General features: G+C 37.1%; 1 protein-coding gene across 5 annotated transcripts in view; it reads left to right on the forward strand.

Annotated features, from left to right (window-relative positions):
* The window catches only part of SYNE2 (spectrin repeat containing nuclear envelope protein 2), a 319,917-nt gene that overhangs the window by 121,909 nt on the left and 170,521 nt on the right, over positions 1-27,487 (forward strand). For all 5 annotated transcript variants that reach the window (XM_025442804.3, XM_025442803.3, XM_025442805.3 and 2 more), the window contains 17 exons: positions 70-204; positions 1,627-1,785; positions 4,294-4,505; positions 4,651-4,741; positions 5,542-5,660; positions 5,875-6,001; positions 7,513-7,670; positions 8,990-9,137; positions 9,939-10,534; positions 12,007-12,186; positions 14,114-14,264; positions 21,320-21,478; positions 22,133-22,294; positions 24,356-24,457; positions 25,766-25,966; positions 26,314-26,485; positions 27,236-27,348. In XM_025442804.3, the coding sequence (XP_025298589.1) occupies positions 70-204; positions 1,627-1,785; positions 4,294-4,505; positions 4,651-4,741; positions 5,542-5,660; positions 5,875-6,001; positions 7,513-7,670; positions 8,990-9,137; positions 9,939-10,534; positions 12,007-12,186; positions 14,114-14,264; positions 21,320-21,478; positions 22,133-22,294; positions 24,356-24,457; positions 25,766-25,966; positions 26,314-26,485; positions 27,236-27,348 (2,985 nt within the window). The remainder of the gene's footprint in view (positions 1-69; positions 205-1,626; positions 1,786-4,293; positions 4,506-4,650; positions 4,742-5,541; positions 5,661-5,874; positions 6,002-7,512; positions 7,671-8,989; positions 9,138-9,938; positions 10,535-12,006; positions 12,187-14,113; positions 14,265-21,319; positions 21,479-22,132; positions 22,295-24,355; positions 24,458-25,765; positions 25,967-26,313; positions 26,486-27,235; positions 27,349-27,487) is intronic.

Raw genomic sequence — 27,487 nt, forward strand, 5'->3', positions numbered from 1 at the left:
CAAAATTAGCTTGGAGGACGTGGCAGTAGAATGGGGCTTTCATGTTTCCATTTGTATTCTCTTTTTTAGGAAGCACTAATAATTCTTAATTCTAAAAGTCTGGTCAAGTATTTGAAAGCTGTTGAAGAACTGAAAAATAATGTAACCGAGGATGTGAAGCTATCTTTGGAAGAAAAGAGTAGAAGTGCCCGTGCCAAGTGGGAGGTAAGAACATGCACGTGGATTGGAGGTTCTGCTTCTAGATCTGCCCCTGGGGTTGTTTGTCTCTAGTCATTGCTGGCAGTTCTCCTGTGTTCTTGGCATCACAGCGACACTGATCCTGCGGTTCCCAGGCACCAGCTGGCTTCTCTGTTCAGCCAATGACACCACGGTTTAGAGATTAGAGAGTGATTGGAGGGGGAAGAAGGGAGAGTCCAAAGTGAAAGTCCTTCTCTGGGACAGTGTCTCTGGCAGTTGCATCTCCCCTGGCTGTGGGTTTCATGGTTCCAGTTTCTGATGACCCTTCTGTCTGGGCTCCTCCGAAGCCTCCAGCCCAGCAGTAGTAGCAGCCTCATGGCAGTGCTCTTCTCTGGATTGCCTTATGGTCCCCTCTCTGACTTCTCTGCATTTTCATCTCTTGCGTAATCAGTTATCTGCATTTAGTTCACTCTGCGTTAAATATTTAGTGTTTCTTGGGTCCCTAGTTGGATCCCAACTGAGACAACGTATCAACACACACACACACACACAAACACACACACAGAGTTTCCTAGTGAAGTAGGCGTGGGCCTTAGTGGCAGACAGACCTAGGTTCCCCCAGCTAGACCCTGGGTAAATTGTTTAACTTTTAGGAAGTTCGCGGATAAAGTGGGGATAACCCCAACTACTTGGCACGATTATTGCAAGGATTTATCTAAGGCCCCTGCCACAGAGATTGTGTTTAATAAAGAGTGATTCATATTCAGTGTGTGTGTCTGGAGAGAGGGAGGAAGAAAATAAGGTAATATAATTGAATGTCTACTATTAAAGATGTTCTTAAAACACATTTAAAAAAACTTTTAAATTTTAGAGCAATTTTAGATTCACAGAATTATTATAAAGATAATGTAGGGAGTTCCAGTATACCCCATGCCCAGTTTCTCCGATTATCATCATCTTACGTTAATGTATTACCTTTGTCACAATGAATGCACTAATATTGATACATTATTTACTTCCATTTATACTTTATTCATATTTCCACAGTTACTGTCTTTTTTTCCTACTTCAGAATCCTGTCCTGGAGACACAATACAGTTCTGTGTTATTTCTCAGCTCTGTGTTTTGTATACATTTTTTCTATGTCTGCAGCTGGCTTTCTGTTCTCTTAACATGTCTTTCATAGCTAACACACATTTTTAGTTGTTAGAAAGAAAAAGAATATACATTTCTGGGTCTGGTATATTTTAAAACATCCTCCCCAAAGACACAAGGACAAACCAAAATGCCATTAAAATTTTCTTTCTATCTTTTGTTATTGCAAATATTTTTATTGGGTTTTTGATGAAAATCTTTTCAATGTATTCTTTGCCCATAGTTACCGTGTGCCTCTGTGGGCATCTTTTCTTTTCTTTTCTTTTCTTTTCTTTTCTTTTCTTTTCTTTTCAGTCTCTTCATCAAGAGATGTCTTTGTATATTCAACAACTGAAAATAGACATTGAAAAGGAGAAACTCAATGACAATATTTCAAAACTTGAAAAACAAATAAATAAAGAAAAGAAACTAATCCGCAGAGGGAGGACCAAGGGTCTCATCAAGGAACACGAGGTAAACCACCTGTTTCCATTTAAATGCTGTCATTATTTTGGAGTTTGTTTTACATGGTTGTGTGTGTCTTTAGCCTCGGATAAAATTTACTCTAAAAATTGCTTCAGCCCTCTCTCGTCCCCTGGGAACTATCCCTTAGGGGGTTCGAGCTCTCACTACATACAGCCTGTGCTGCTTGCTTTTTAAGAAGTGAGAAAAATTCAGCATCAAGTTACTATTTCATGACTTTCCTTGCTCTGTATCTCAAGGTCCCTGTCCTTGAGACTCTGGTTACAAACATGGCACCTGTTGCTAAAGCACCCACAGTTTGATTTTGAGGGGACACGATGTCCTTAGAAGTGCTGCTTTTGGAAAAGATAGCAAATCAGGATATAAGCTCTTGGGGCACATCTCATGATCTCTCTCTGGCCCCCACCCTATATGATTGCTTTTGTTTATTTGATAGCACTGACCCCTCTTCTTTCTTTTAGACTTTCTACTGCTGTGGCTTTCCCAATATCAATCTCTCTTGATTTTCCTTATTTTATTATTTTTTGGGGGAAGGGAGAAGCTTCTTTTTAGTGTCCTTCACAAATTTCTCTATTTTTTCAAGTAATCTCTACACCCAACATGGGGCTCAAACTCACGACCCTGAGATCAAGAGTCACATGCTCTACCGACTGAGCCAGCCAGGCACCCTACAAATTTCTCTCTGTTTTCATTGTGTTATCTTAATGTTTTTGTTTTGAGAATTTCCATTTTTGGCTGGTTTCATGCTTGCTCTAGGGGTTTTTATGCTCTGTGTTTTTTTTTTTAAGATTTTATTAATTTTTTGAGTGAGAGAGTGAAAGAGCAAGTGCACAAGCAGGGGGAGGGGCAGAGGCAGAGGGAAGAGCAGACTCCCTGCTGAGGAGGGAGCCTGATGTGGGACTCTGTCCCAGGATCCTAGGATCATGACCTGAGCCAAAGACAGAAGTTTAACCAACTGAGCCACCCAGGCACACCCCCCCCCCCCGAAGTTTTAATGATGAAACCCTCTCTATAATGATAGTGCCTAAATCTCTATCTCCTGTTGAGTTTTTCCTCTGAGATCTAGGTTCTGAGTAGATGTCATTGGTGTTCCTCAGAGACCTCCCATTCAGCATGTTCAAAACCAGCCAATAATATCTCCTCTCAAACTTTGCTTCCTCTTGTGTCTGTTGGTCATGAAGGTCAGTGTGCCTGCAAACTCACTTCTTCCCGGTGCCCTTTCCTTCCCGCTTATCTGTGACAGAGTTGGTTGCCAGGCCTCATTGGTTACTCTTCAGAACACTTGCTTCATTTCCTTCCTTTCCACCACTGTTATCATGCCCTCAACCTGGGTTATTCTCCCATGTGATGATGGCTGCATCATCTTCCAGACCCATCACGAGAGAGACGCTTCTGAACTGCAAATCCTATGTCACTGGCTAACCCTCACTCTCAGAACATCTCCAGGCTCCTTAGAAGCCAGGCAGGTCCTGGCAGTCTGGCCGCAGGACATGCCTTCAGCATTCCTTCTGTGCCATGCCCTCCAGCCACACTAGATTGCTGTTCTTTCAGAATGTCTGGAGCCAAGAGTAAAAAACTTGGCTGTTCCTGCTGGTAGGAATGACCTCTCTCTCCTTTCACTTGGAGGACTCATACTTGTTCTTTCTGCATCTCTCTCCTTTTCTGCATCACATGTTCCCACATGTGAGGTAGGTTTTTTCTGATTCCTTTAGGTAGGCAGTGACTCTGTCATGACACTTGTTGCACAGTATGTGTGACTACTGTCAGGGAGGAAAAAGTTTTCTCTACCTACTAGGGTCCCTGGAAATGAAACTGACAAAGGCAGATGGACAGGAGAAAAGCATACATATTTTATTGAATTGTGGCATGCACACAGGAGCCTTCACAAGAGAATGCAGATCCAAAGAATTTTTTAGACCTTTTAGACAAAGAGGCCATACATTTGTGAAGAACTGACAAGACAGAGTTAAGGGTTAGTTTAACAAGATTTGCTTGTAGATTTGTCTGGTACTATCTTTGGGCCGATGAGAGTCTACCTCTAATAAAAATATTTTATTTCCCACCACTAGGCAGAAAGCAGGCAGCTTTTTCTGTCTTCACTGCTTCTTAATTGCCTTTAGCTCAAAATAATTTTCACTTTCAAAAAGGTGTATTTGGGGGGCCATCTGATTGGTTCAGTCCATAGAGCACGAGACTCTTGATCTTGAGGTCATGAGTTTGAGCCCCACTTTGGGCAGAGAGATCACTTAAAAAAAAGAGGCATATTTTGGGGTGACATGTTCCGGTTTCATTGAGCACATTACTAGACTGTGCTGAATCCCTTTTGGGCTGACTTCCTCATTTTTGGTTCTCCAGTGCCCATTACTATACCAGGCACAGTGTGGATGGCCTATAAAAAGAATGTGTGTGTTAGTAAAACACTCTGTTAGTTTCTAATCCTTATGGACTAATCATGTACACTCATTTGAAACACATTTCCTGCTTTATTTCCTCAATCAGGCCTGCTTTTCTGAGGAAGCCAGTCTGTACCAGCTAGATCACCACATGGATGTCCTGCGGGAGTTATGTGAAGAGCTGACTTCACAGAAGAGTCAACAAGAAGTGAGGAGAGCACTCAAAGATTATGAACAAAAGATAGAAAGACTTAGGAAATGTGCTTCTGAGATTCATATGACACTGCAACCCACGATGGGAGGCACGTCAAAAAACAAGTTAGTGCTTCGTAAGAATAACTACACATTAGGGAAAAACAAGATAAAGCTTTTTGCAAAATCAAATGAAAGGAGTATTATTTTTTCTCTTTTGGTCTTTATTTTTCTTCCTCTATTTTAATATGCAATTTTGATTCCTCCTTAGGGAGACCACAAACCCATCTGAGAATGGAGGAAGGGATTCCCACAGTGAGGTGCCATCTGTAAAATCAGAGAATCAGCCATCAACTGAAAAGGTGTTAAATGTGGATAATGTATTTTAGAAACAAACCTAATGAAAAAAGGCCAAGTGTACTGTAATCCACTTCTCATTAATTGTTGGTGTTAATTATCTGAATATTTTTTTATCAGCTGAGAATTCCCATTTAAAAATGGGATTTTCCCCCCAATAATTACAATATAACGATGTATATATATAGTGAGTGTCACTTTATCTTCCTCTGAGGATACAAACAGTTCTTTCAGAAAGAGACCATTTGTAGCCATTATGAATACACGTTGTACACATTCCTATTGAGGGTACAAGATTGGAGTTTAATCTGTACAGATGCCTCAGCTTCATTGAGATGAACTAGTTCATTTATCATTTGTCTTTTTCTCAGTATAATGTCCTTTACTTCTCTTGGGAATTGAATTTTCTGAATTCTTGAATTTTCAGTAAGAGGGCATGGACTGTGGACTAGACTGCCAGTCAGAGGCTGTGGGGAGAGAATAAGGTGTTTTTGACTTCAGAGGTCTGCTTCTGCATGCTAGGCTTCTGTCTGCTTTCGTCTCTGGCAGAGACAGTATTTAGGGGTTGGGAGAATACCTTTTCTGTGCTGACATACCAGTTAGAAGGTGAGATTCAGTGTCATAAATCTCCTTTGTCCCAGGGGAAGGCCTCTCTTAGAGCTGAGAAGCCTCAGGTAAATCGTACTATCTCCTGGTTTGGGTATAAAGAATTAGTGACATACCTTTATGTTATAAAGTATTTATCTTTTCCAGATACTTAAGTATATTGAAGATATTATGTTTACTATTTTGCATATTTACTTAGGCAATGGATTCGATTAAAAATTTTAGCCTGGAATCCAAGTTAAAGCCTCAACCGGAAGAAAACTTTATGAAGAAGTATGAAAAGGATCACAATGCAGCTCTCAGTAGTTTACAAGAGAGGTAACCCCTTTATGTAACTGGAAAATCCACCAAAAATCTTCCATTAATGCAAACATGTTACACTTTCATATAAATTTATAACCCATTAGTCATAATCTTGGCACGTGGTCCAGTAACTTAAGCAGAAATTCCCTCTTGTATAATTGATAGTAATTAAAAACATGTTTTGTCTTACTGTTAAAAATAAGTGACGTTGCATTTAATTTTTTTCTAGGCATGATATGCACAGAGAAAATCTTGAGCTGTACCTAGAAAAGAACAAATTCAGAATAATTTCTGATTTCTCCAGTGACAAGGAAAGGAGTAGTGCTTGTCTGCAGGATAAACTGACAGATCTACGGGTAATTACTGAAAATACTGTTAGAGAAGTTTTATCTATTATTAGAAAATAATCTCACCATGAGTATAGAATTCACTGTTTTTGTTGAGGTCACATATGCTAGATGTTTCCAAAGAATTCTCTTTGTTGGATTGCATTTCTAATGTCATTCTGTTTCAGAGAATGATTTGCATTCAGGTGTCAACCCTGGGAAAGACTTTGTTTTGGGGTCCTTATTTATTGCTCATGCTCTGATTTGGTGCTCAAGATACTGTGGCTCGCAGAGTTTTGGATTATGTTTAGGATGAGAATGAGGGCTACAAAAGAATTTTTCAAAACAATGTGTTCAAAGGCAATTTCAACCAGTAGTCCAACTGTGTTGCTCTAAAATTAATAATACATGAAAAAACCAGTGACTCTGAATATTTATTTCTTATCATCATCCTGACTAAGTTGTCAATATTGTCTATCTAATGTTGGGATGATGAGGAAGGGGCCAGCGGTGGCGGGATTTTTTATTCTGAGCAATGGATAATCTTGTGGAGAGCCATTTGGTTCAGGAGCTACTGAAAAAATTAACTAGTGTTAGTTGTAAGCCCTACAAATAAATATCTTCCTTATTTTGAAGGCAATCTGTGCAGTGCAGCACTGTTGTATGCTTGGAAGAGCATTAGAATGAACCCTCATAGAAAATCCATCAGGTGGAGAAAAGGGCCAAGGAAGAGCCTATAGTGCCCTCCCATATTTTATAGTTATCTTTCCTTTATGATGCCAGTTCTGGAATCACACTCTACCATCTGACTCCTCTCTATTTTCCATCTGAGTAAGCAGAATTAATATGTTAAAATCTGTGTTGCTCAAGTGATGGATTTAGCACATTTTCATCACAATTAAGAAACTGTCTTGAGACCTTACTCCAGTAACTGAATAATGAATTGGTTATAAAAGCTATGATAATCCATGGGAAAGGTGAAGAACACATTATAATGATCAGCATTATAATGATCAGTGCCTTTAAAAACAAAAAATCACCATCAAAAAGATAAGGAGCTAGAATATTATTGAATTTTTAGGTGTTTAATTATAAATCATAATTTAATTCCATTCACTTCTTATGTGATAGAAACGTTTTGGTTCACTCTAGTTTTGTTTTTCAGTTATGGAGAAACAAAGATTTATTATCTAGAAGAACTAGAATATTTGTTCTTAAATGTATCTTTCTGAATTGTATTCTGTGTACCTACTTTTGGGAAGGGAGTTTGGATTCCTTGACTTCATTGAATGGGACTTCTGAGAGTAGTTAAGATCATTGTTCCCTGAAGGATATTTCATTTGTAGATGGTTGGAAGATATTTTAAAAATGTATTTAAAATTAAATTCAATTAATTTAATTAGATATAAAAATAATTTTAATATATTTTCATATAAAACTCTTAATAGTTGGCAAAATAGTTGGCAAATGCCTCATTTTGTAAGAACAGAATAATTGTGCCTGTTAACCCACTAGTTGATAGATTAATGTGTTTCACCTAGGTTTTAAAAAATGAAATTGATGCTTGCTGGAAAGAGTTCGAAATCACTTCATTGAAGTTAGAAGAGCTTGACAGTGATGTAAAGAAGCCTTTTATAAGTAACATGAGAGACAAATTAAAGGAAAAAGAAAGAGAGTTTCAGATGACTCTTAATACCAGGTATAATTCTGAGATCTATTAACCATGAATTTATTGAATTTTTAATGGTATTTTAAGCCAGGATAGTACTATACTAAGTATGCTATTGTATTTAGTTGTCACAACCCTGGTGAGAGAAGCTACCATGATTGCTATGTTACTGATGAGGAAACTGATACTCAGAGAGGTTAAACAATATAACCAAGCCACCCCACTGCCAGAGATTTTGGTGGAACTTACTCTGTTGAGCTCCAAAGGCCATACTCTGCCCTTCCTGCCCCACACCCCCGCCCCCCACTGCCCCCATCTGCCCTTGGGCATGAATTTAGCCATGTCACATAACTTCTCTGGGTCTTGATTTTACCATTTCCAAAGCAAGAGTTCTGTTCTTATCCCCTCCCTGTACATAGGATGGGTTTCCTCAAGATATCCTCATTTTGCATACGAGGAAATGGAGGCTCAGTCTATGTGTTATTTGTCCAAGGTCATGTATTTCAATTTATTATCAGTAGAGCCTATTTCTTTGAATTCTATTTTCACTAATAAAATAATTAGTATTTGTAATAACATTTCTTTGTCATCAAAGGCAAAGTTAAATTACATTCAGTATTTATCTCAAAAGGTAAGGGGGGGGTGCTGCCTGGGTGGCTCAATTGGTTGAGCATGTGACTCTTGGTTTCGGCTCAGGTCATGGTCTCATGAGTTGTGGGAGCAAGCCCTGTGTTGGACTTCACACTCAACAGAGTCTACTTGAAGGATTCTCTCCTTCGGTCCCTCCCCCACTTGTTTTCTCTCTTTTTCTCTATCTAAAAAAAAGTAAATCTTTAAAAAAAAAGTTAAGAAAAAAAGTAGAGTAAGGCTCAGTATATTTTACAACAATTTTCCATTCAGTGTGGTATATATTAAGCTATTAAGAATGAGTGGCTCAGTGGTTGAGCATCTGCCTTCAGGTCAGGTTGTGATCCCAGGATCCTGGGATGAAGTCCCACATCGGGCTCCCCATAGGGAGTCTGCTTCTGTCTTTGCCTATGTCTCTGTCTGTCTCTGTGTGTCTCGCATGAATAAATAAATAAAATCTTAAAAAAAATAAAAGTCATATTTGGAAATAGCAAACAACTTATTCTTTGGTATTTTGGATTGCCGGGTTTGCTTTTTGAGGTTGTTTTGTTCTGTTTTTATTTTGCTAGGTTTGGGTTTTAGTGTAATGATCTGTACATATCATTGTATGTATTATTATTGGGTAATTATTTTCTGTTCTTAATTAAATCGTGGCATTAATATGTTCTATGAAATATCTTTATGTTGTCTTTTTCCATAATGTTGGTTTATTTTTTGCCCAGAATGGAATCTTTGGAAACTGCACTAAAGATTGTGTTACCTGTGGAGAAGGAATCACTTCTACTCTGTGACTCAGACCTGCTCCTCCATGAACTAGTCATTCAAGAATTTCATCTCATTGATATTGATGGCATTTATCAAAACTTGAGGGTAAATATAAGTTCTTCCAGTGTATTCATAGAATAATTCAGTTCTTCAGAGATTTCTAATTATACCTCAATAGTATATAATTGAACTATGAGCAATGGCAGAAAAGTCTTCAATAATTTAGACTTATTTCTCAACTCTCAATTCCTCGCAAATTTGAAAGTTGGGGTAAGTAATTAGGTATTTTCCTTGAATTCAAAATGAAGGTTTGCTTATGAATGTCTTCCCCAATGACTGAAATCCTAAATATTGTTCTAGACTCATGTATATTCAACAGTATACTTAATCCTAATCTCACTGTTTTGAAAGTTTTTAATTTTTAACATTTTTAAATTCAATTTAGTTAACATCTACTATATTGTTAGTTTCAGTAGTAGAACTTAGTAATTCATCAGTTGCATATAATACCCACTGCTCTTTACATCAAGTGCCCTCCTTAATGCCCATCACCCAATAAACTCAATCCCCCCACCTTCAAGTCTCATTTTAAATTAAAAAAATGTGTTTTATTTCTCAGATTATAAACAGATGTCTCAGCAATTTAATACCTATTTTCACTGAAGCAGATTTATATACCTGTTTTCTTTTGGGGATTGAAACATCAAGAAAGTTATCAGATAATGAAATAGCTGGACCATCTGATCATTGTAACTAAAATGTTTCCTTCCATTGAAACTGTCAGCATTGGTAAAACCGAGAAGCAGTTTTCTAGATGCCACCTGGTCATTTTAAGTTTAGGTTCATTTCTGATGAGCAGTCTTTTATTTTGCCTCAGTTTTTTCAGCATTTCTTACTTTATTTTAGAATATCCAAGATTCCATTGCCAAACAAGTTGAAATATGTAACAATGTGGAACAGTCTGGCGACTTTGCATTAAAGGACTTATACCCAGTTGATGTACATGCAACCCAGAATATTACGCTGAAACACAAAACACAACTGGAAGAAGCAAACCACAAGGTACAGAGGAGTAAAGATGCCCTCAAAGCTCTGGAGGAGTTTCTGGCTTCTCTGAGAACAGCTGAGCTGTCTTTTGAGCTTTCAGCCTCAGATACACAGGTGGTACCAGAAGACACTTTGACAGTAGAAAATAAAAAAGGAGAAATTAATCTGATGAAGGACCAGGCCAGACATTTGGATGAACGTTTGAAGATGCTCGGCATAAGCTTTAAAGATGCTGAACGAGGTGATGACACCTGTGATAAACTTCTTGATGCTTTGTTTAGAAAGTTATTTGAGACACGTGGCTATGGTGTGCAGGAAGAGCTCACTGAAGAAAACAAATTACTAGAGACTTGTATTTTAAAAAATAATGAACTCCTGAGAAATATTCAAGATGTGTACAATCAAATCAGTAAGATCAGTCTTAAGGATCCCACCGTTCCAGCTGTGAAACAACGGTGAGTCTCATTTCGATCCAAGGCCCGATGCAGGGTAATACTTTAATGTATTTTCAATATCTGTTAGGTGAGAGAAATACTTCCTGTGTCTTTCTACTTCTGTTCTATCCTGCTCTAGTCAGTACTGGTTCAGCATTCTTTTCTGTAGACTTCAAACAAGCTTTGTTTTTTGTTGATAGTGTGCCTTTACAAAATGTTTTATAATTTTTTTCTATTTGAAGTGTGCATTTCACAGATCAAGGTGGAGTAAATAAGATGTGTGTAAAGTACTTGAGTTCCTTCAAAGTCCCGTTTAGTGCTGTTACTTATTACAGGGTTCTTGTGATGGGGGAAGGCCTAAAATACTCCACACACTGGATAATAAAGAAGGAAGTGGTGGGATATATGCATGCCATACCCTGGCCCTATTTCTTCCTGAATTATCTGGTTTCCTCCTCTCCTCCCAGTAGGACTGGGATGAGGACTTGGTGGGAAGGCATAGGATTGAATTTGAGAGGTTAGCTAAGGTTAGTACTGATTCTAGAGAATGAGCAGAATTGCAATAAACTGAGGTGGGCAGCATTCTGTATGAGTACTGTGATTTTAATTCTGGTGTTCAGAGTGAGCCTCCAGGTCCTACAAGTGGCAATGTTAGCAAGTTACTTTTGTGCACTCTCCTCCCCTGTCTAAATCATTCCTCTGTTGTCTCATCTGCCTACCAAGTCCCTGAGACTCAATGCTCTCTTGAAGCTCCTTCCTCTGAAATTGCTCTGTGCCCTCTTCAATTGAAATGTGCCTAGTTCTTAGTGAGGTGTGGAACTAATGACTTAGTCATTAATTTATTTTTAATAAATTTTTGTTATATATTTATAAATAATAAATGAATAAATTACATGTTAATTTATACATGAAAATCTGTATCTTGATGAATAATAAATTGCTTTAATTTTTAATTTAGTTGTTAATACCATAAATATGTTTTGCGCGCCAGGTATTATTTTAGGTACTGGAGATATAGCAGTTAACAAAATAGACAAAAACTCTTGTTCCTGGTAGAACTTCTTATCTATAAAAGAGTAAGGTACTCAATGTTTGATGGTGAGCTATGAAGAAAAATTAAGCAAGGAGGGGGGAGGAGATTGTAATTCCAAAAGAGTCATCAGGATAGTTTTACTGAGAAAATAATCTTTGATTATTTGATGGGCTGAGAGAGCTAGCCAGGTGATGACCAGGAGGGAGAGCCTTCCAGGGTGAAGGAGGGTTAGGTACCAAGGCCGGGTGTGGGAATGGGCCTGGCATGTCTGAGGAGAGGCAGGGAGGAGAGAAGGTCATTAGTGAAAGGAAGAGGTATGAAAAAGGATCAGGAGAGTGTTATTTTGATATAATAATTTGAAGGCAAATTAAAGTTAATGTGCTCCCCTAAACTACCCATACTTATGTTGAGTCAGATTGGCTAATCATTGGCTTTCAAACTTCTTTCTTTCATAATCAAGGAAAAAGTCACTAATGAAATTGGATAAGGATCTAGATGAATATGAAGAAGAGAAGAAATGCTTGCAAGAAATGGTTAATTCTCTTCCACAATTCAAAGATGGCAGAGAAAAATCTCTGAATCAGCAGTTCCAAAATACAGTGCATTTGTGGGAGAGTACAAAAACTTCAGTCACTGAATGGTAAGGAGAAAGATCCCTCCCAAATCTGAAAAGTTGCTTATAGCACAATTAACTTTTTCAATTTTATTTTATTTTATTTTTTAATATTTTATTTAAATTCAATTTGCCAACAACAATTAGTTTTTTAAAATATGTCAAAAACACATTCCCATAGATCTACAGAAGGGGCAAATGTGAGAGTTTCATACTGGAAGCTCGCTGGGCCAATGTCTGAGCAAGATCTAGAATCCTAGATTATAGCCCAGTGAGTTTAAGAGGTTATCCAAGAGGATAACAAATACACAGTGTGTTTATAATTATTATGCCTCCCCTGTATTAGTTTTCTATTGCTATTCTGTAACTAATTACCAGAAGTTTAATGGCTGAAAACAACACGGATTTATCTGACAGACTGGAGGTTGGAGATTCTGAAATCAAGCTGCCTTCCTTTCTCGGAGGCTCCAGGACAGAACCTGTTTCCTTGCCTTCTAGAGAGCTCCCACCGCTTTCCTTGGGTGTGTGTCTCCTTCCTCCATCTTGAAAGCCAACCATGAGACATATTCAAATCTTAATTCGGCTTTCTCTCTTTCTCTGTCTCTGCTTCTGTTGTCACCCTGACCCTCCTGTCTCCGCCTTATAAGGACCCTTGTGATGATATTGCACCCGCACAGATAATTCGTGGTAATGTCCCTGTTTTAAGACCCTTAACTTAGTTGCTCCAGCAAAGTATCTTTTGCCATGTAAGGGGATAGTTGCAGGATCCAGGGATAAGATATGGACATCTTTGGGGGTGGGGGCCTTATTCACCCGACTTGAATAGCAATGTTGCTTGTCAGTTGCCATTATCTTCTCTGCTGAGCAGGCTCAAGAGTTTTTCTTAATTATGTGGCAGCCATTACCTGTCAATCCTGGTTGGTGATTCTGTGGAATGTTCTCCATCCATGCCTCCTTTCCCTTGCTGTTGCCTGGACAGAGAAGTGGTCAGGAAGGCTGATCCCTAACATGCTGCACCAGCCAGGCCAAGGGGTCCAGTTGGGATAGGAAGTGTGAGGTACTAATAGGAGGTTTGAGGACAGAGTGAGAGAGGTCAGGATGGTCTTAACCCCCTCCCTTTGCAGCAGGTGGTTCTGGTAGCTCCTACTGGCACCCTCCTCTCTGGCTCACGATACTTTCCTCCTTTCCCCTGAGGCTGAGTGGTGTATCTGTTTTTCCTCTGTGTCAGTGCCTCCATTCCCTGGAAGTTTTCCTTAACTCTGTTCACACCAGTGGTCCTTTTACACAGAACTCTGAGTGTACCTCTTGTTTTCTACTGGAAGCTGAGTATATAGTAGTCAAGAGAAAGCCTGTCTGTGATATTCGATATAGTCTATTCTTAGATTTTATAGAGGAAAGAAATTGAGGTCCAAAGAGGCTAAAATAACTTATGTAAGCTCACAGGACTGATTAGTGCCCAAGTGTAAGTAGAAATCAGGTATCCTAACTGCCAAATTATCTGTATTACTTTACTTTTTTAAAAAGGCTAAATCTAAATAAATAAATAAATAAATAGACTAAATCTAGAATGAGTTAAATATACATAAACTGTGACTTGCTGAATTAGTTATTGAGACAATCTCCAAGAACAGTGCTAGGGAGGCACTGTTTTCCAAGGTTATTTGGTTATTTCTGAAATGGAAATGTTTCTTTCTAGAGCTTACATCTGGCGATTTTTTTTTAAACTATTGATCTGGTGAAAATCATAATCCAGCGATTATACCATCTGTGTGCCAGATAACTATATATGCCATCATTCTTCGGTTACATTGGTAAAGCAATATGCTAAACCCTGACAAGAGGAAAAATCCTTCTATAACATATTAGTCATTGTTATAGGATACTTACAAAGAGAGAGAGAATAGTTTTATTATTTTTAGAGATTTACCTGTTTTACTTTCTTTTTTTTCTATAGCCTTGACCAATGTGAAAGAGTTTTGGAGCTCTTAAAACAATATCAGAATTTTAAAAGTATCTTGACTGCTTTGATTCAAAAAGAAGAGAGTATCATCTCCCTTCAGGCTTCCTACATGGGAAAAGAGAACCTGAAGAAAAGGATAGCAGAGGTGAGTCCAGATTCCAAAGGAAACTTTACACAGTGGCCTCGACAATAAAGAGGATATTATAAATGGAGTCATTTTTGAAACTTGGCTTAAAAGAACAGTGACTCTGTGTTCTTAGATATCTAAGACCTTATTGAATTTATTACTAGGGCTTGCAAAAATTCAGTCCCCAAGTGGATGCTGCTGGGTTGCATATTGTTTGGTTTTTGATCCTAGTGGTATGGTTCTGCTGGAGTCTGGGGTCACCCCTGCTGCTTCATTTTAGGCTTGAGAGAATGAAGGTAGTGGGAAAACCCCTCTGTTATTAGCAGACAAAGGAATAATTACATTTTTATTTATTTGCTTTCTGTAAAGATGTGTGAGTTTACATCCATGATGCTCCATCTATATTCATAGCCTCACCAATCACAACATAGTCTAAGAAGAGTGACACTTTTGGACACTAGGTGTCATTATTTTCTATGATTTAGGTGATTATCAACCAGAGTGGCAGAAGAATGGAATAGTTGAAGAATACTACGACTACACTGTATTACTGTACACCATTTCCTACTGGTTTTATGAGTCCTATGCTAAAGTGCTGTTAAAGGGTCAAAAGCATGTGTGAAATATAATCTACTTGATATACCTGATTATAAGGAAGCATTTTCATTGAACTTCCCAGTTTCTGAGAGAGAGAGAGAGAGAGAGAGAGAGAGAGAATGAGAATCAACCAGATTCTTATAGACAATTTAGTCTTTATCTAGAGCTCTTATCCCTGAAGCTGCAGTAACATTCAGGGTGAGGACATATGGCCAGAGCTATAGGTGAAGAATAGCCTGTGTCTGAGACCTACTTTCTCAGACTCAGTTTCTTGGAACTGACCAATCACAAGGGACCCTGTTTGGATACCAGTTGTATGATATGTGACTATCTAACTGTTTTTTTTATGAGACTGAAATGAGGAAGGCCACCAAGACCAGGAACAGACAGTGACGTGGAGTTGCTCAGAAGCAACCTGTCGGCTTCTGTCCAGCAGAGGTAGCTTCTACGTTTGGCGGTCTCGGGATCTGGAAGATTCTGTCCCTATCCCAGTGGATTTGAAGAGCTCTGGGTTCTTTTGATTCTCAGCAAGTTCTACACGATCAGCCTTATAAGATCCCCTCAACCTTGTGTCCCAGTTTCCATAGCTGCTTTTCTGCTGTGCTCCTGATGCCAGTTACCCACCTTGTACTGTTGTTTCAGGATCAAAGTCTCTGACTTCTTTACAGATCCAGAGTCCCTCTCTTGTATACTGACCAGATATGTAGTCTCTCTTGACCTGTAGCTGTTCTGTTTGTGCTAATCCTCAGTCCTGAAATCCTGCCTTTGTCCAGTTAAATGGGATCCCGTCACCAGTAGGAAGCCATTCCTTTTCTGATTAGCTCAAGTAGCATCTGTGAAGTGCCCAGGACTTAATCAGCATCTAACTGCGTGTTGGTCATGATGACGCACCGTGTGTGTGGCTCTATGCACTCACCTCTTCTCAGGTGCTTGAGCACTCCTTCTTCTACCCTGTAACCCCATTAACTGTGAACTGTACTTTCTGGATAAGTTATTTATCTGACTAGTAAAACTTACTTCATCACCATGAGGCAGATGGCCTGCCTCTTGGGTGAGTCTCCCTAATGAGAATTTTGGTCCAGATCTTGACCCCTCTGCCATCATTAGCTCACCAATGGCTGTTGTCCTAGTCTGTTCAGGCTGCTATTACAAAAATACCATAGACTGGGTGACTTATAAACACCACAAATTTATTTCTCACAGTTCTGGAAACAGGCTGGTGTAGGGAGAGGGGGACAGATCAACAATAAATTTAACCATGGATAGATCAAAAAATGAGGACTTTACATAAATTATTCCTGTGTATAATAGCTCATTATTCAAAATATATAGTTATAATATAGTTCACTTAAATATGCCCTCATAAATGGAAGTTAGTATGATAAAGTTTAATTTTTTATTACTTTAAATACTGCTGTAGGGGTGCCTGGGTGGCTGAGTCAGTTAAGTGTCTGCTTTCAACTCGGGTCATGATCCTGGGTTTCCTGGGATCAAGCCCAGTGGCTGGCTCCCTACTCAGTGGGGAGCCTGCTTCTCCCTCTCCCTCTGCCTCTCCCTCCTGTTTGTACTCTCTCTCAAATAAATAAAATCCTTTTTAAAATGATGTAGAGTAGAAAAGTATTTTCATAAATATGATAGAGTAAGGTTTGCAATAATATACAGAGAACTCATTGAAATTAGTGAGTAAACCACTGAGATCCAAACATATTTGTACATAGGGAATAAATTGACAACTGTTAAAAAATAGAGAGGGAGAGAGGGAGAGAGACATAGTTCAACCTCATAAGTAATCAAAAGATAGCAGAATTACTCAAAAATACTTTGTTTGCCTTTTGATAGCAAGATGTGTACTCTATATTGCTATTGAAAGAGTGGATTGATGTTACCCTTTTGGAAAACACTTTGACAATATTATTGAAGACCCATGAAAATCTGTCTACCATTTGACCAAGTATTTCACTTCTAGGAATCTAGCCTAAGGATATAATATTAAATATGGAAAATTCTTAATACCAATGGCAGCACTTTAAAAATTTACTAATTTCCTTCTTTCTTCACTGACCAAACTATACTCCCTCCACTCTAATAAATGATTTGTTCCAGAAACTGGAAAATCCTGAGGCTAGAAAAATTGGTTTTATTTGCAAATAAGACTATCATGTGGCCTTGATGTTTTAAGTACTACTACTACTACTAAAAATGGTATTGATGATGATAATGATAGTTTCTGGCATGGAGGGCATGGTCATTAGATGGCAAGTTCTTCACATATTATTGTATCATTTCATTTCCACGTAACCCTGCAAGGTAAATAGTATTAACCCTGTTATACTGGTGAGAAAACGAAGGTTTAGAGTTTGTTGTTGTTGTTTTGTTCTTAGAGAATTTTAGAAGTAATTGGAGGGGTTTTAATGTTATTAGGATGGGTCATGAATAAAGAAGAAATAAATTCCCCAACCCTGCCCTATCAGTTTTCCTTACTTACTGTAGGATTGTCAAAGGAGATATATACTAAAAAAAAAAAAAAAGACCAAATGGTATTGTTTTATTATAATCTGCACAAGTGCCCAATACCCCAGCAAGTTCTTGGGGAAAAAATGGTTCAAGTAGGTGGGCCAACCTAAATGCTTAGTATGCCTTCATCTCCTCCAGATCTAAATCCAAATCTTGGAATCTTATCACAGAGTAGCTTAGATATTGATACAGTGACTTGGGTTCTTCACGTGCTGTGAAGATAGGTTCATAATGCTGGTCTCAAGAATATTACCTGTTGAACGATAAGGAAACAACACTGAGCAAAAAAAGAGCCATATCCATGTATTGAATTTTTCAGGCATGCTGATCTTGCTTACTGGTAATGTCCAATTTATGTCTTGGAATTTGAATAGATTAGTGACTTCCTCTGTAAAAAAGGCAAAATGTGAGGACAGGGGTTAAGTAACTTTCCCAGGATTATATGGCTGATGAAAGGCATAATCGTGATTTAATCCCAGGTCTATGTGACTACAAAATCATGTTTCAATCGTTGTAATTTTGCATTCTCTGTAAACATTTGAAATATGTATATGGCAGAAGTAAAAATTGATTAACTTTGCTTTGTTCCCCTTTTTCAACTGTAAAGGTTTGCTCACAAAGGTATTTTAAAAATTAATAAGATAACTAATTACCTTTAGGAAAAGTGTAACAGTCCAGGCATTTCTTATTATGTTGAGAATCTTATATCTCTTATCTAGCGTATGAGTATTTCATATATTTGCTGAAATAATATATTATTTTGTATGGAAACTATACAAGTTCTAGTACACTTAGTATACTAATATTTGATTCTTTTTTCAGATGCTTTTTTAACTGCCTGAAAAAAAAAATCAAAGCTTAGTACTGACTGTTAATATAGTTTTCAGTTAATTTTGTGATGAATTAGATACTGTCTTCAGAAACAATCCGTTTCTGTATTATGTATTTGTGGTATGATGCTTTGTACCAGCGGCCAAAACATGATACTACTGGGAACTTTTGTCGTCCAAACCATAGAAACCTGGATGTTTATCTAGGATATGGGGCCAGATTTCCACTCCTTTTAATGAAAGACAGAAGTGCAAAAGTAAGACTAAAGGCTAGAATGTCAAGGGACTATTCAGGTTTGGGAAAAGGCAGAGTGAGTCTACTTTCCTTTATTCTACCCTTTCCATTTATTGTGGAAGAAAACTCACTGTTCCTGACAGCGGTGAAAGTACCCTCTCCTGTTCTTTTTTCTTCACTCAGTGGTGGCTTGTGTCAGTGTAATAACAAAGTTCTTTGACTATAATGAAAATTAGGATGGAGATATATATATATATAAATTTGGGCATATATATAATGTATATATACATTTATATATTTAAGTTTTATATATATATTTTTTTCCATTTAATTGAATGAAAATTTATTATGCCCAATGCACAAAGAGTCCTGTTCCAGGAGAAAAAACCTTGGAGTTTGCATCTCAGCTTTACAGATGTATCAGTCAGCCTCCAATCAGGAGACAGAAAACCTCCCCAATCATTTTATTCTCATTTTAAAAATTTTATTCAGTTATTGTTTTAGTTAAACTTTTGAGATAATTGTAGATTCACATGCAGTTTTTAGAAATATAGAGGTCCTGTGTACCCTTTCCTGTAAGTCTCTCCAGTGTTAAATCTTATAAAATTACATAGTACAATATTGTAATCAGGATACCCACATTGATAGAGTCAAGATAGAGAACACTTCCAACACCACAAGGATCCCTTGTGTTGTCATTTTATAACCCTATCCGTTTCTGTCCTGTGGATACATCATACAGCGTGTAACCTTTGGGGATTGGCTGTTTTCACTCTGCATTATTCTCCGGAGATTCATTCAGGTTCTTGCATGTGTTGATAGCTTGTTCCCTTTTCTTGCTGCATAGTATTCCATGGTATGGATGTAACCACAGTTTGTTTAATTATTCATCACTGAAGGACATCTGGGTTGTTTATAAATTTTGGCTATTATGGGATCCCTGGGTGGCGCAGCGGTTTAGCGCCTGCCTTTGGCCTAGGGCGCGATCCTGGAGACCCGGGATCGAATCCCACATCGGGCTCCCGGTGCATGGAGCCTGCTTCTCCCTCTGCCTATGTCTCTGCCTCTCTCTCTCTGTGACTATCATAAATAAATAAAAATTAAAAAAAAAAATTTGGCTATTATAAGTAAAGCTGATATAAACCTTCATATAGGGGTCTTTTTTCTTTTTTTGTTTTAAAGATTTTATATATTTATTCAGAGAGACACACACAGAGAGAGAAGTAGAGACACAAGCGGAGAGAGAAGCAGGCTCCATGCAGGGAACCCGATGAGGGACTCAATGCTGGTTCTCCAAGATCACACCCTGGGCCGAAGGCAGGCAGTCAACCACTGAGCCAGCCAGGCATCCCAATATAGGGGTCTTTATGTGACTAGAAGTTTTTATTTCTCAGGGTTAACTGCCCAGGAGTATAGTTGCTGGCTTGTATGTTAATTACATATTTAGTTTTTTTTTTTTTTTTTTTTTTATTCATGAGAGGCAGAGAGAGAGAGAGAGAGAGAGACAAAGACACAGGCAGAGGGAGAAGTAGGCTTCATGCAGGGAGCCTGACACAGGACTCTAACCTGGGTCTTCAGGATCAGGCCTGGGCCAAAGGCGGTGCTAAACTGCTGGCCACTGGGGCTGCCCACATATTTAGTTTTTAAAGAAACTGCCAAACTAATTCCCACCAGCAATGTGGAGTGATCCAGTTCCTCTGCATCACTGCCAACATTAGATATTGTCTCAAATTTTTTTAAGCCATTCTGATAGGTATGTAGTAGTATTACATTATGGTTTTAATTTGTATTTTCCTAATTGCTAATGGTATTGATAATCTTTCCTTGTGCTTGTTTGCCATCTGTATGTCATCTTTGGTGAGTCAAAATAAATATAATATCTTTTCCTGTAATATCTGGCCCTAGTGAGTAATTAATTTCAAAAAGTTTTCTGTCTTGCTAGATTGTCCTCTTTTTGGTTCTCTGGCTGAGGATAGCAAGCTTCCCTTGGCACGTTTTTTTTCCCACTGTGCTCATTGATATTACTAGGTGTTGGGATATCTGAGGGAAAAAGAAAATGCAGGGAACTTACCACCAAGCTGGTGTTGAGGAGCTGATGCCCCCAGCTGTTCTCCTCTCTTGAACTTTCCACTTTTAATTCTTTAAGTTTGTTTTGTATATGATATCCAGGGTTTTTAGTTGTGCTTAATGGGAATAGGGAATAGGGAAAATTATGTCTATCTCTATTTCCAGAAATGGAAGTCCTCTAAGATGTATATATATATTTTTTTAGATATTTGCTTAGGAGAAATCTATTTTCAAATTTTCTGTAATTGTTTAAAATGCTCAGGTAAGACTGGTAAGCTGAGTGAAACATGAAGATTACAGTAGTCAACATTCAGGTTTTATTTTGTAGTTTAAAATCATTTTGATAAAGTAGTGTTTCACCCTTCCGTGTTAGAAATGATGTGGAGTTACAATCACGGGAGACTAAAATTGAAGTCGTATTAAACATGTATTAAAGTTCTGTTTTATTCAGATGAGCATGTAGTTTCTTCAACATTCCAAAGACGATTCCTGTTAGAGGAGTCTAGGAACTGCCATTTTTTATACTATTGAGTGAAGATGCTTCTTTTTTTTGGTAGACTGTTATTTCACATAGACAAGAAACATGATATTAGATTATTATAATTATTTCATCATGCCAAGTGGGAAGAAATTTGAGTGTAAGATTATTTTGTTAGAACAGATGGTTAGGATTCTAAAAACTTTTTATTGAGAAAGTAGGAAAATAACAGCCTGCTTTAGAAAAGAATAATGTACGAAGGAAATACTCTGTTATGATTAGCCAATAATATAATTTGGTTCTTCCAATTTTTCTATGTAAATATTTCAAAAACATGTTGCCTTTTTTTCAGATTGAAATTGTCAAAGAAGAATTTAATGAACATTTAGAAGTTGTAGACAAGATTAACCAGATCTGCAGAAATCTACAATTTCATCTAAATAAAATGAGAATTTTTGAAGAGCCTCCTTTTGAAAAAGAAGCTAATATTATTGTGGATAGATGGCTTGATGTGAGTGACAGTTTAATTCAGTAAAAATCTCATTTTATAGGAAATTGATCTTTTCTGTTGTATCTTTAGTATTTTTTCTCTAATTATAAAATTCAAAAGTGTTCATTGTAAAATGTTCAAATAATCTAAAATTTATGACCTAGGAATTAATTTCACCCCCTGAGTTAGAAGCCACTAACAAATGGGTCTGTAACCTTTGAGATATAAAAGCTTACACTCAACTTCTTTAAGATATAAAAGCTTACACTCAACTAGCTAATATATAAATCATTCAGAATATTTATGTCCAACTATATATTTATTTAATAGGGTTTTGGTTGAGTAATAATTAAATTTTTACCAATTACAAATTAAGAATTTGTCCGTATTCTATTTCCTTCTGTGTTTTAAAAGCACCTTTAATTTATTGTGGTTTAGAAATTAGGAAAACTATTACTTTCAGTTTCCTATAAGTGGCAGCAAAGTTTTTTTGTGGAAGGAAGAACTGTGTGATACATTAAGGCACCTTTTTTTGTTGTTGTTGATAGTTAAAGCAAATTATTTTAAAAACAAAGGTAAACTAAACTTTTATTTTAAAATAGAGTGTGTTTGAAACAATGGTTTTCATACTTTTTACCACTAAGTGTGTTCTTTCTATTTTTTAAATTATGGTAGATAAATGAGAAGACAGAAGACTATTGTGAAAATCTTGGTCGAGCCCTAGCTTTATGGGACAAACTTTTTAACTTAAAAAATGTCATCGATGAGTGGACTGAAAAGGTCCTTCAAAAAATGGAATTACATCAAGTGGCTGAAGAAGAAAGAGAAAAGCTGAAGGTAATTTGTAACAGAGATAAAATGTATGCTCTTTTTGTACACAGTTGATGTTTAATATTGAGCTTGCTTTCTGGAGCCAGAGTAGAGAAATCACAAAGAAATGTTTTATTTCTTTCATTATCTCTTGAGTGGGACCTTTCTGTTATTTCCTTTGTGATAGGTAGGAAGATGTTAGCTGGTGTTAGTAATTTGGGGTTCACAGACCCCCAAGTGTTTGTAAATAAAATGACCTCATTTGGGAAAAATTGCATCTTTATTTTTATGAATGTCTAACCAAAATGTAATATTGGTTCCAATTACGAATACAGTCAATAAACATAGTAGGATGAATATTACATGTGACTTTGTTATCAAGAAAATCGCAGATATCTTTGAACATTATCTGGTTGTAACTGTTACCCTTTATCACTGTTTGAAATTATGGTGTTTAGTAACGTCACTTCTAGGTCTTCTTATTTAAGATAGTAATGTAGAAACATATATATTGCTATAGCAGAAATTATTTTTGATATTTTGATAACTGTAACTCAGTAAAATTGTTTTCTGTTATAATCCTAGATAATTTATCTTATTTTGTTTTTAAAACATTGTTATGCAAAGGATCCACAGGATTCACCAGACTATCAGAGGCATTTATGGTACAAAGAATGTTAATAACTCCTAGAAGAGGCCTTACCAAAACGTATAATTGTTCCCAGGGAGTCACTATAGGTCCCAGAGATTGGCAGACTTTTTCTTAAGAGATCAGATAGTAAATATTTTAAGCTTGTAGATCATTTGGTCACTGTCACAACTGGTTAATGCTGCTGTTGTAGCATGAAAGCATTCAGTCATAGACAATTCATAAATGCTTGAAAATAACTGGGTTCCAATAAAACTTCCTTTATAAAAAAAGACTGCCAGCCCTTAGACTGTTAACCCCTGATCTACATCATGAATATGGACAATCTTCATAATTTGAATTAAGCAGCCTCTCCTTTCAAAAGATTAGAAAAAAATGCCAGGCCAAGTATTAAAATCTTTATAGAGCTTCAAAAAAGACTAGTTTTTAAAACCATAACCTGCCATTTTTTTAATGATTTTCAAAGATTTCAAGTTATCTCTTTTAACCCTAGGAAGAGCTCTTTCTAATTGCTTATTTATATATTATTCACTTGGATCATATGAAATATCATATGAAATATGAAATCTCTATCTTTGTAGGTCAGAAAATAATCAAATATTGGCAATTATATCTGGCTCAGTATAATAGAAAACAATATGTATGTGTACATGAAGGCTTTATAGTATGTCAAGACTGATGCTTCCAGTCTCATTTTTTCTCTAATCTTTATTATTTTAACCATTTTTAAATTCACTTATCCATTTTTATACATTTGGAAAAGGTTTTCAAAAATGTGTAGAGATTTGAATTTCCTTGTGTATGATGATAGATATTATGATTTGCTAAGTGTGAATGAATAAGTCTTAATGCCTTGAAGTGCAGGTTGTTTAAAAATTTGAAGTTAAGGATGCCTGGGTGGCTCATGGTTGAGCGTCTGCCTTTGGCTCAGCTTGTGATGCTTAGGTCCTGGGATTGAGTCCTGCATTGGGCTCCCCGCAGGGATCCTGCTTCTCTCTCTGCCTTTCTCTCTGTGTCTCTCATGAATAAATAAATAACATCTTTAAATAAAAACAAAAATGTGAAGAAGTTAAAGATTGTAAACTGCCAGCCTGTGGGCCAGATTCTGCCAACAGTGTGTGTGTGCGCATGTGTGCACATATGGCCGCACAGTTTGTATGCACAGATCTAGGAAATACAGTGTGAAGTGATTACATTCTTGTGTGGCACAAGCCTGACCCCCTCTGTCATCTTACAGTTAGGCTGCTTCACTCAGCTGTAACATTTCGCTGACTCATAAAGTCACTTGGGTTCATAACTCTCAGGACTCCTTCGAAAAACAAGTGATTTGGGGAAATTCAAAGGCTCTCTCAGTTTCTGTATATAGTAATAGTCATCATAGATCCCAGAAAATAAAGTATAACTAAAAAGATATTTTCTGTTAACATTATTTGTTATAGGAAGAGTTACAAGTCCATGAACAAAAATCTTCAGAGTTTTCTAAAAGAGTGGCTAAAATACAGTTTCTCCTTCAAAGCAGTGAAATGCCTCTTGAATTGCAGGTAAGAGAATTTTTATTTAAAAGTTGCAATTAAAGCCCTCTAAAGTAATGTTCCGGGATGCCTGGGGGGTGCAGTTGGTTAAGTGTCCAACTCTTGGTTCAGCTCGTCATCTCAGGGTCGTGAGTCCTGTGTTGGACTTGCACTCAGCTGGGTGTCTGCCTGGGTTTCTCTCTCCTTCCCCCTCTGCCTCTCCCCCTGTGCATGCTCTCTCTCTCTCAGATAAATAAATAAATCTTAGAAAAAATAATGTTCATAATCCAGAATTCTAAATCTTTAAAATAAAATAAAATTAGAATCATTATTTAGTTCACCTTTATTCAATTCCTATGTTGTCTAACTAAATTTTTGATAGTTGGCATAGTTCATTATATCTGTTTAGAATAGGTATGATTTTTGTATTGTTTTATTCCCATTTCACTTATTTCCAGGACTCTTGTGTAGAGGTACAGATGTTGCCATGCTTCTATGTAAAGTAACAAGGGTTTCCTCTGGAGTGTCTTTTGGCCATTAGAAGGAGAATATGGCTCAAGTGATTCTGTGTTTATTAATTGCTGCATGGGGAAGCAGGGAGATTGCCCCAACTGTGATTTTCTATTGTGTGAAGAGATTTGTTACAATTTTATTTAGATCAGAGTGCATAGTGGCTGAAGAAGAGCTCTAAAGTCAGACTTTCTGGTGAGGTCTTGGCTTTGCCACCTACTAGCTTTGTGATCTTGGGCAAATCATTTAACATTCTAAATCCTGTATTTTGTACCTAAAGTGCTTACCACAAAGCTGTGCGCATAATAAACAGTAAATGCTGGCTGTTTAATTTTTACTATATATTTTCAAATGAGTGCTATGCGATGGCACCTCAATTGATATGCTAGATAAAACTTGTTTAAAGGGGGAAGGATTCAAATTAGTCCTTTGGGAAAAAGATAGGATGTCAATCAGTTTTTCATGTTATTCTTTTTTAATTAATTAGTTATTTATTTTTAAAGGTTTTATTTATTTATTCATTGAGAGACACACAGAGAGAGGCAGAGACACAGGCAGAGGGAGAAGCAGGCTCCACGCAGGGAACCCAATGTGGGACTTGATCACGCCCTGAGCCGAAGGCAGATGCTCAACTGCCGAGCCACCCAGGCATCCCTCATGTTATTCTTTTTTAAATGATTTGAATTGTATCAGTGATGTAGAACAATGAAGAATTAATTTCACATTGAAATGAAGCAAAGTATCAACTCACTCTCTAGCAATGCAGTTGTCTTAAAATCTAGTTAAATAAAGTCCCCTACAGACTTACCACATGTCTCATGATTTCAGGTCATGGAGTCTTCCATTTTAAACAAGCTGGAGAATGTAAAAATGCATTTAATAGGAGAATCCAACTGCTCTGCACTCAGTGGCAGCACAGCTGAGCTAAGGGAGGATCTTGACCAAGCCAAGACCCAGATGGGAATGACTGAGTCCCTCTTAAAAGCGCTGTCTCCTTCTGACAGCTTAGAGATCTTTACTAAACTAGAGGTATGTCCCAGTTTCTCCTCTCCTACGATTCAGATTTATTTTCATACTTAACTCTGATGACTTTGGCCTCTTGAGGTTAATAAAAATAGTTACCAAAAAATGAGAGTCAGGGGAAAAACTCAGAAAAACAATTTGTGTATATTTAGCAGTATCACCTTTGAATTGCTTTGTGGATGGTAATTATTTGATATTAAATTGCATTGTGTTATACATTTACTGGCTAAGATAAAGCGAATCCACCCCACAGAATATCATTTAGATTTTTACAAAAAACAATGGAGATCTATTATGGTTTGTGTAAATTGAGCTCATTTTGAGACTTAATGGTTGTTTGTTTATGTATTTAGGAGATACAGCAGCAAATCCTACAACAAAAGCACAGTATGATGTTACTTGAGAATCAAATAGGTTGTCTGACTCCTGAACTCTCTGAATTAAAAAAGCAATATGAAAGTGTCAGTGATTTATTTAATACTAAAAAAAGTGTCTTGCAAGATCACTTTTCTAAGTTATTAAATGGTGAGTGCAATGTTTCTCTTAATTGTTTCTGGGAATCTGGAAGTATCAATAAGTATTGTGAACATGAAGGCTTGTCTAAGCTTCACTTACAAATGGTTGCAGAGATTCTAGTTAAGGAAAGAGATTTATTTATTTATTTATTTATTTATTTATTTATTTATTTATTTGGGATTCATTCAGCTAAATCTGTCATGGGGAAGCACTGACTGATCTATGCCTGTCATAAATAACATCTATATCTTTCAAGCCCCAAATATTTATTTCATGAAAGAAGGTCACCGACATCCTCACATTTGACCTGCTCACTGTGGTGAGTGAGTCTGGGGATTTGTCTGTGAGCAGGCTGCCCCTGCAAGTGTCTTTGGATCTCCTATGTGCTTGGAAAGGAGGTTTGGTATAGAAAATATACTACAATTTGGGGTGCTTGTGGGATGTAGTTAAATGTCTGACTCTTGATTTCAGCTCAGGTCTTGATCTCAGGGTCATGAGTTCAATGCCCCGTGTTAGACTCCATCCTGGGCATGGAACCTCCTTAAAAAAAAAAAAAAAAAAAAGGCTAAAAAAAAAATGAAGAAGGAAATATACCACAGTTATTCTTCAGAATCTTCAAAATTGGGTTTCAACTTATTACCACTTTATACAATGACTTGTAGCCATGTCACAGGAAGCAAGTTTCAAAGTCTCTCACTTTAACAAGGTATCTCAAGTCTCCCTTGAATGAATACAATTTCTTTTTTTTTTTTCCTGCAGATCAGTGCAAGAACTTTAATGACTGGTTTGGCAACATTAAAATGAACCTTAAAGAGTGTTTTGAATCATCAGAAACAAAAAAAAATGTGGAACAAAAGCTACAAAAACTTTCTGTAAGATATATATACATATATATGTATATATATAAATCTTAATCAAAATTTATCAAAACTAAAATACTAGAGGCAAAGAACTGTATTTAAGTAGATGAAATAATTACTTTGGGGGCACCTGGGTAGCTCAGTTGGTTAA

Source organism: Canis lupus, chromosome 8 (assembly GCF_003254725.2).
Source record: "Canis lupus dingo isolate Sandy chromosome 8, ASM325472v2, whole genome shotgun sequence".
In the NCBI taxonomy this organism is placed as follows: Eukaryota; Metazoa; Chordata; class Mammalia; order Carnivora; family Canidae; genus Canis; species Canis lupus.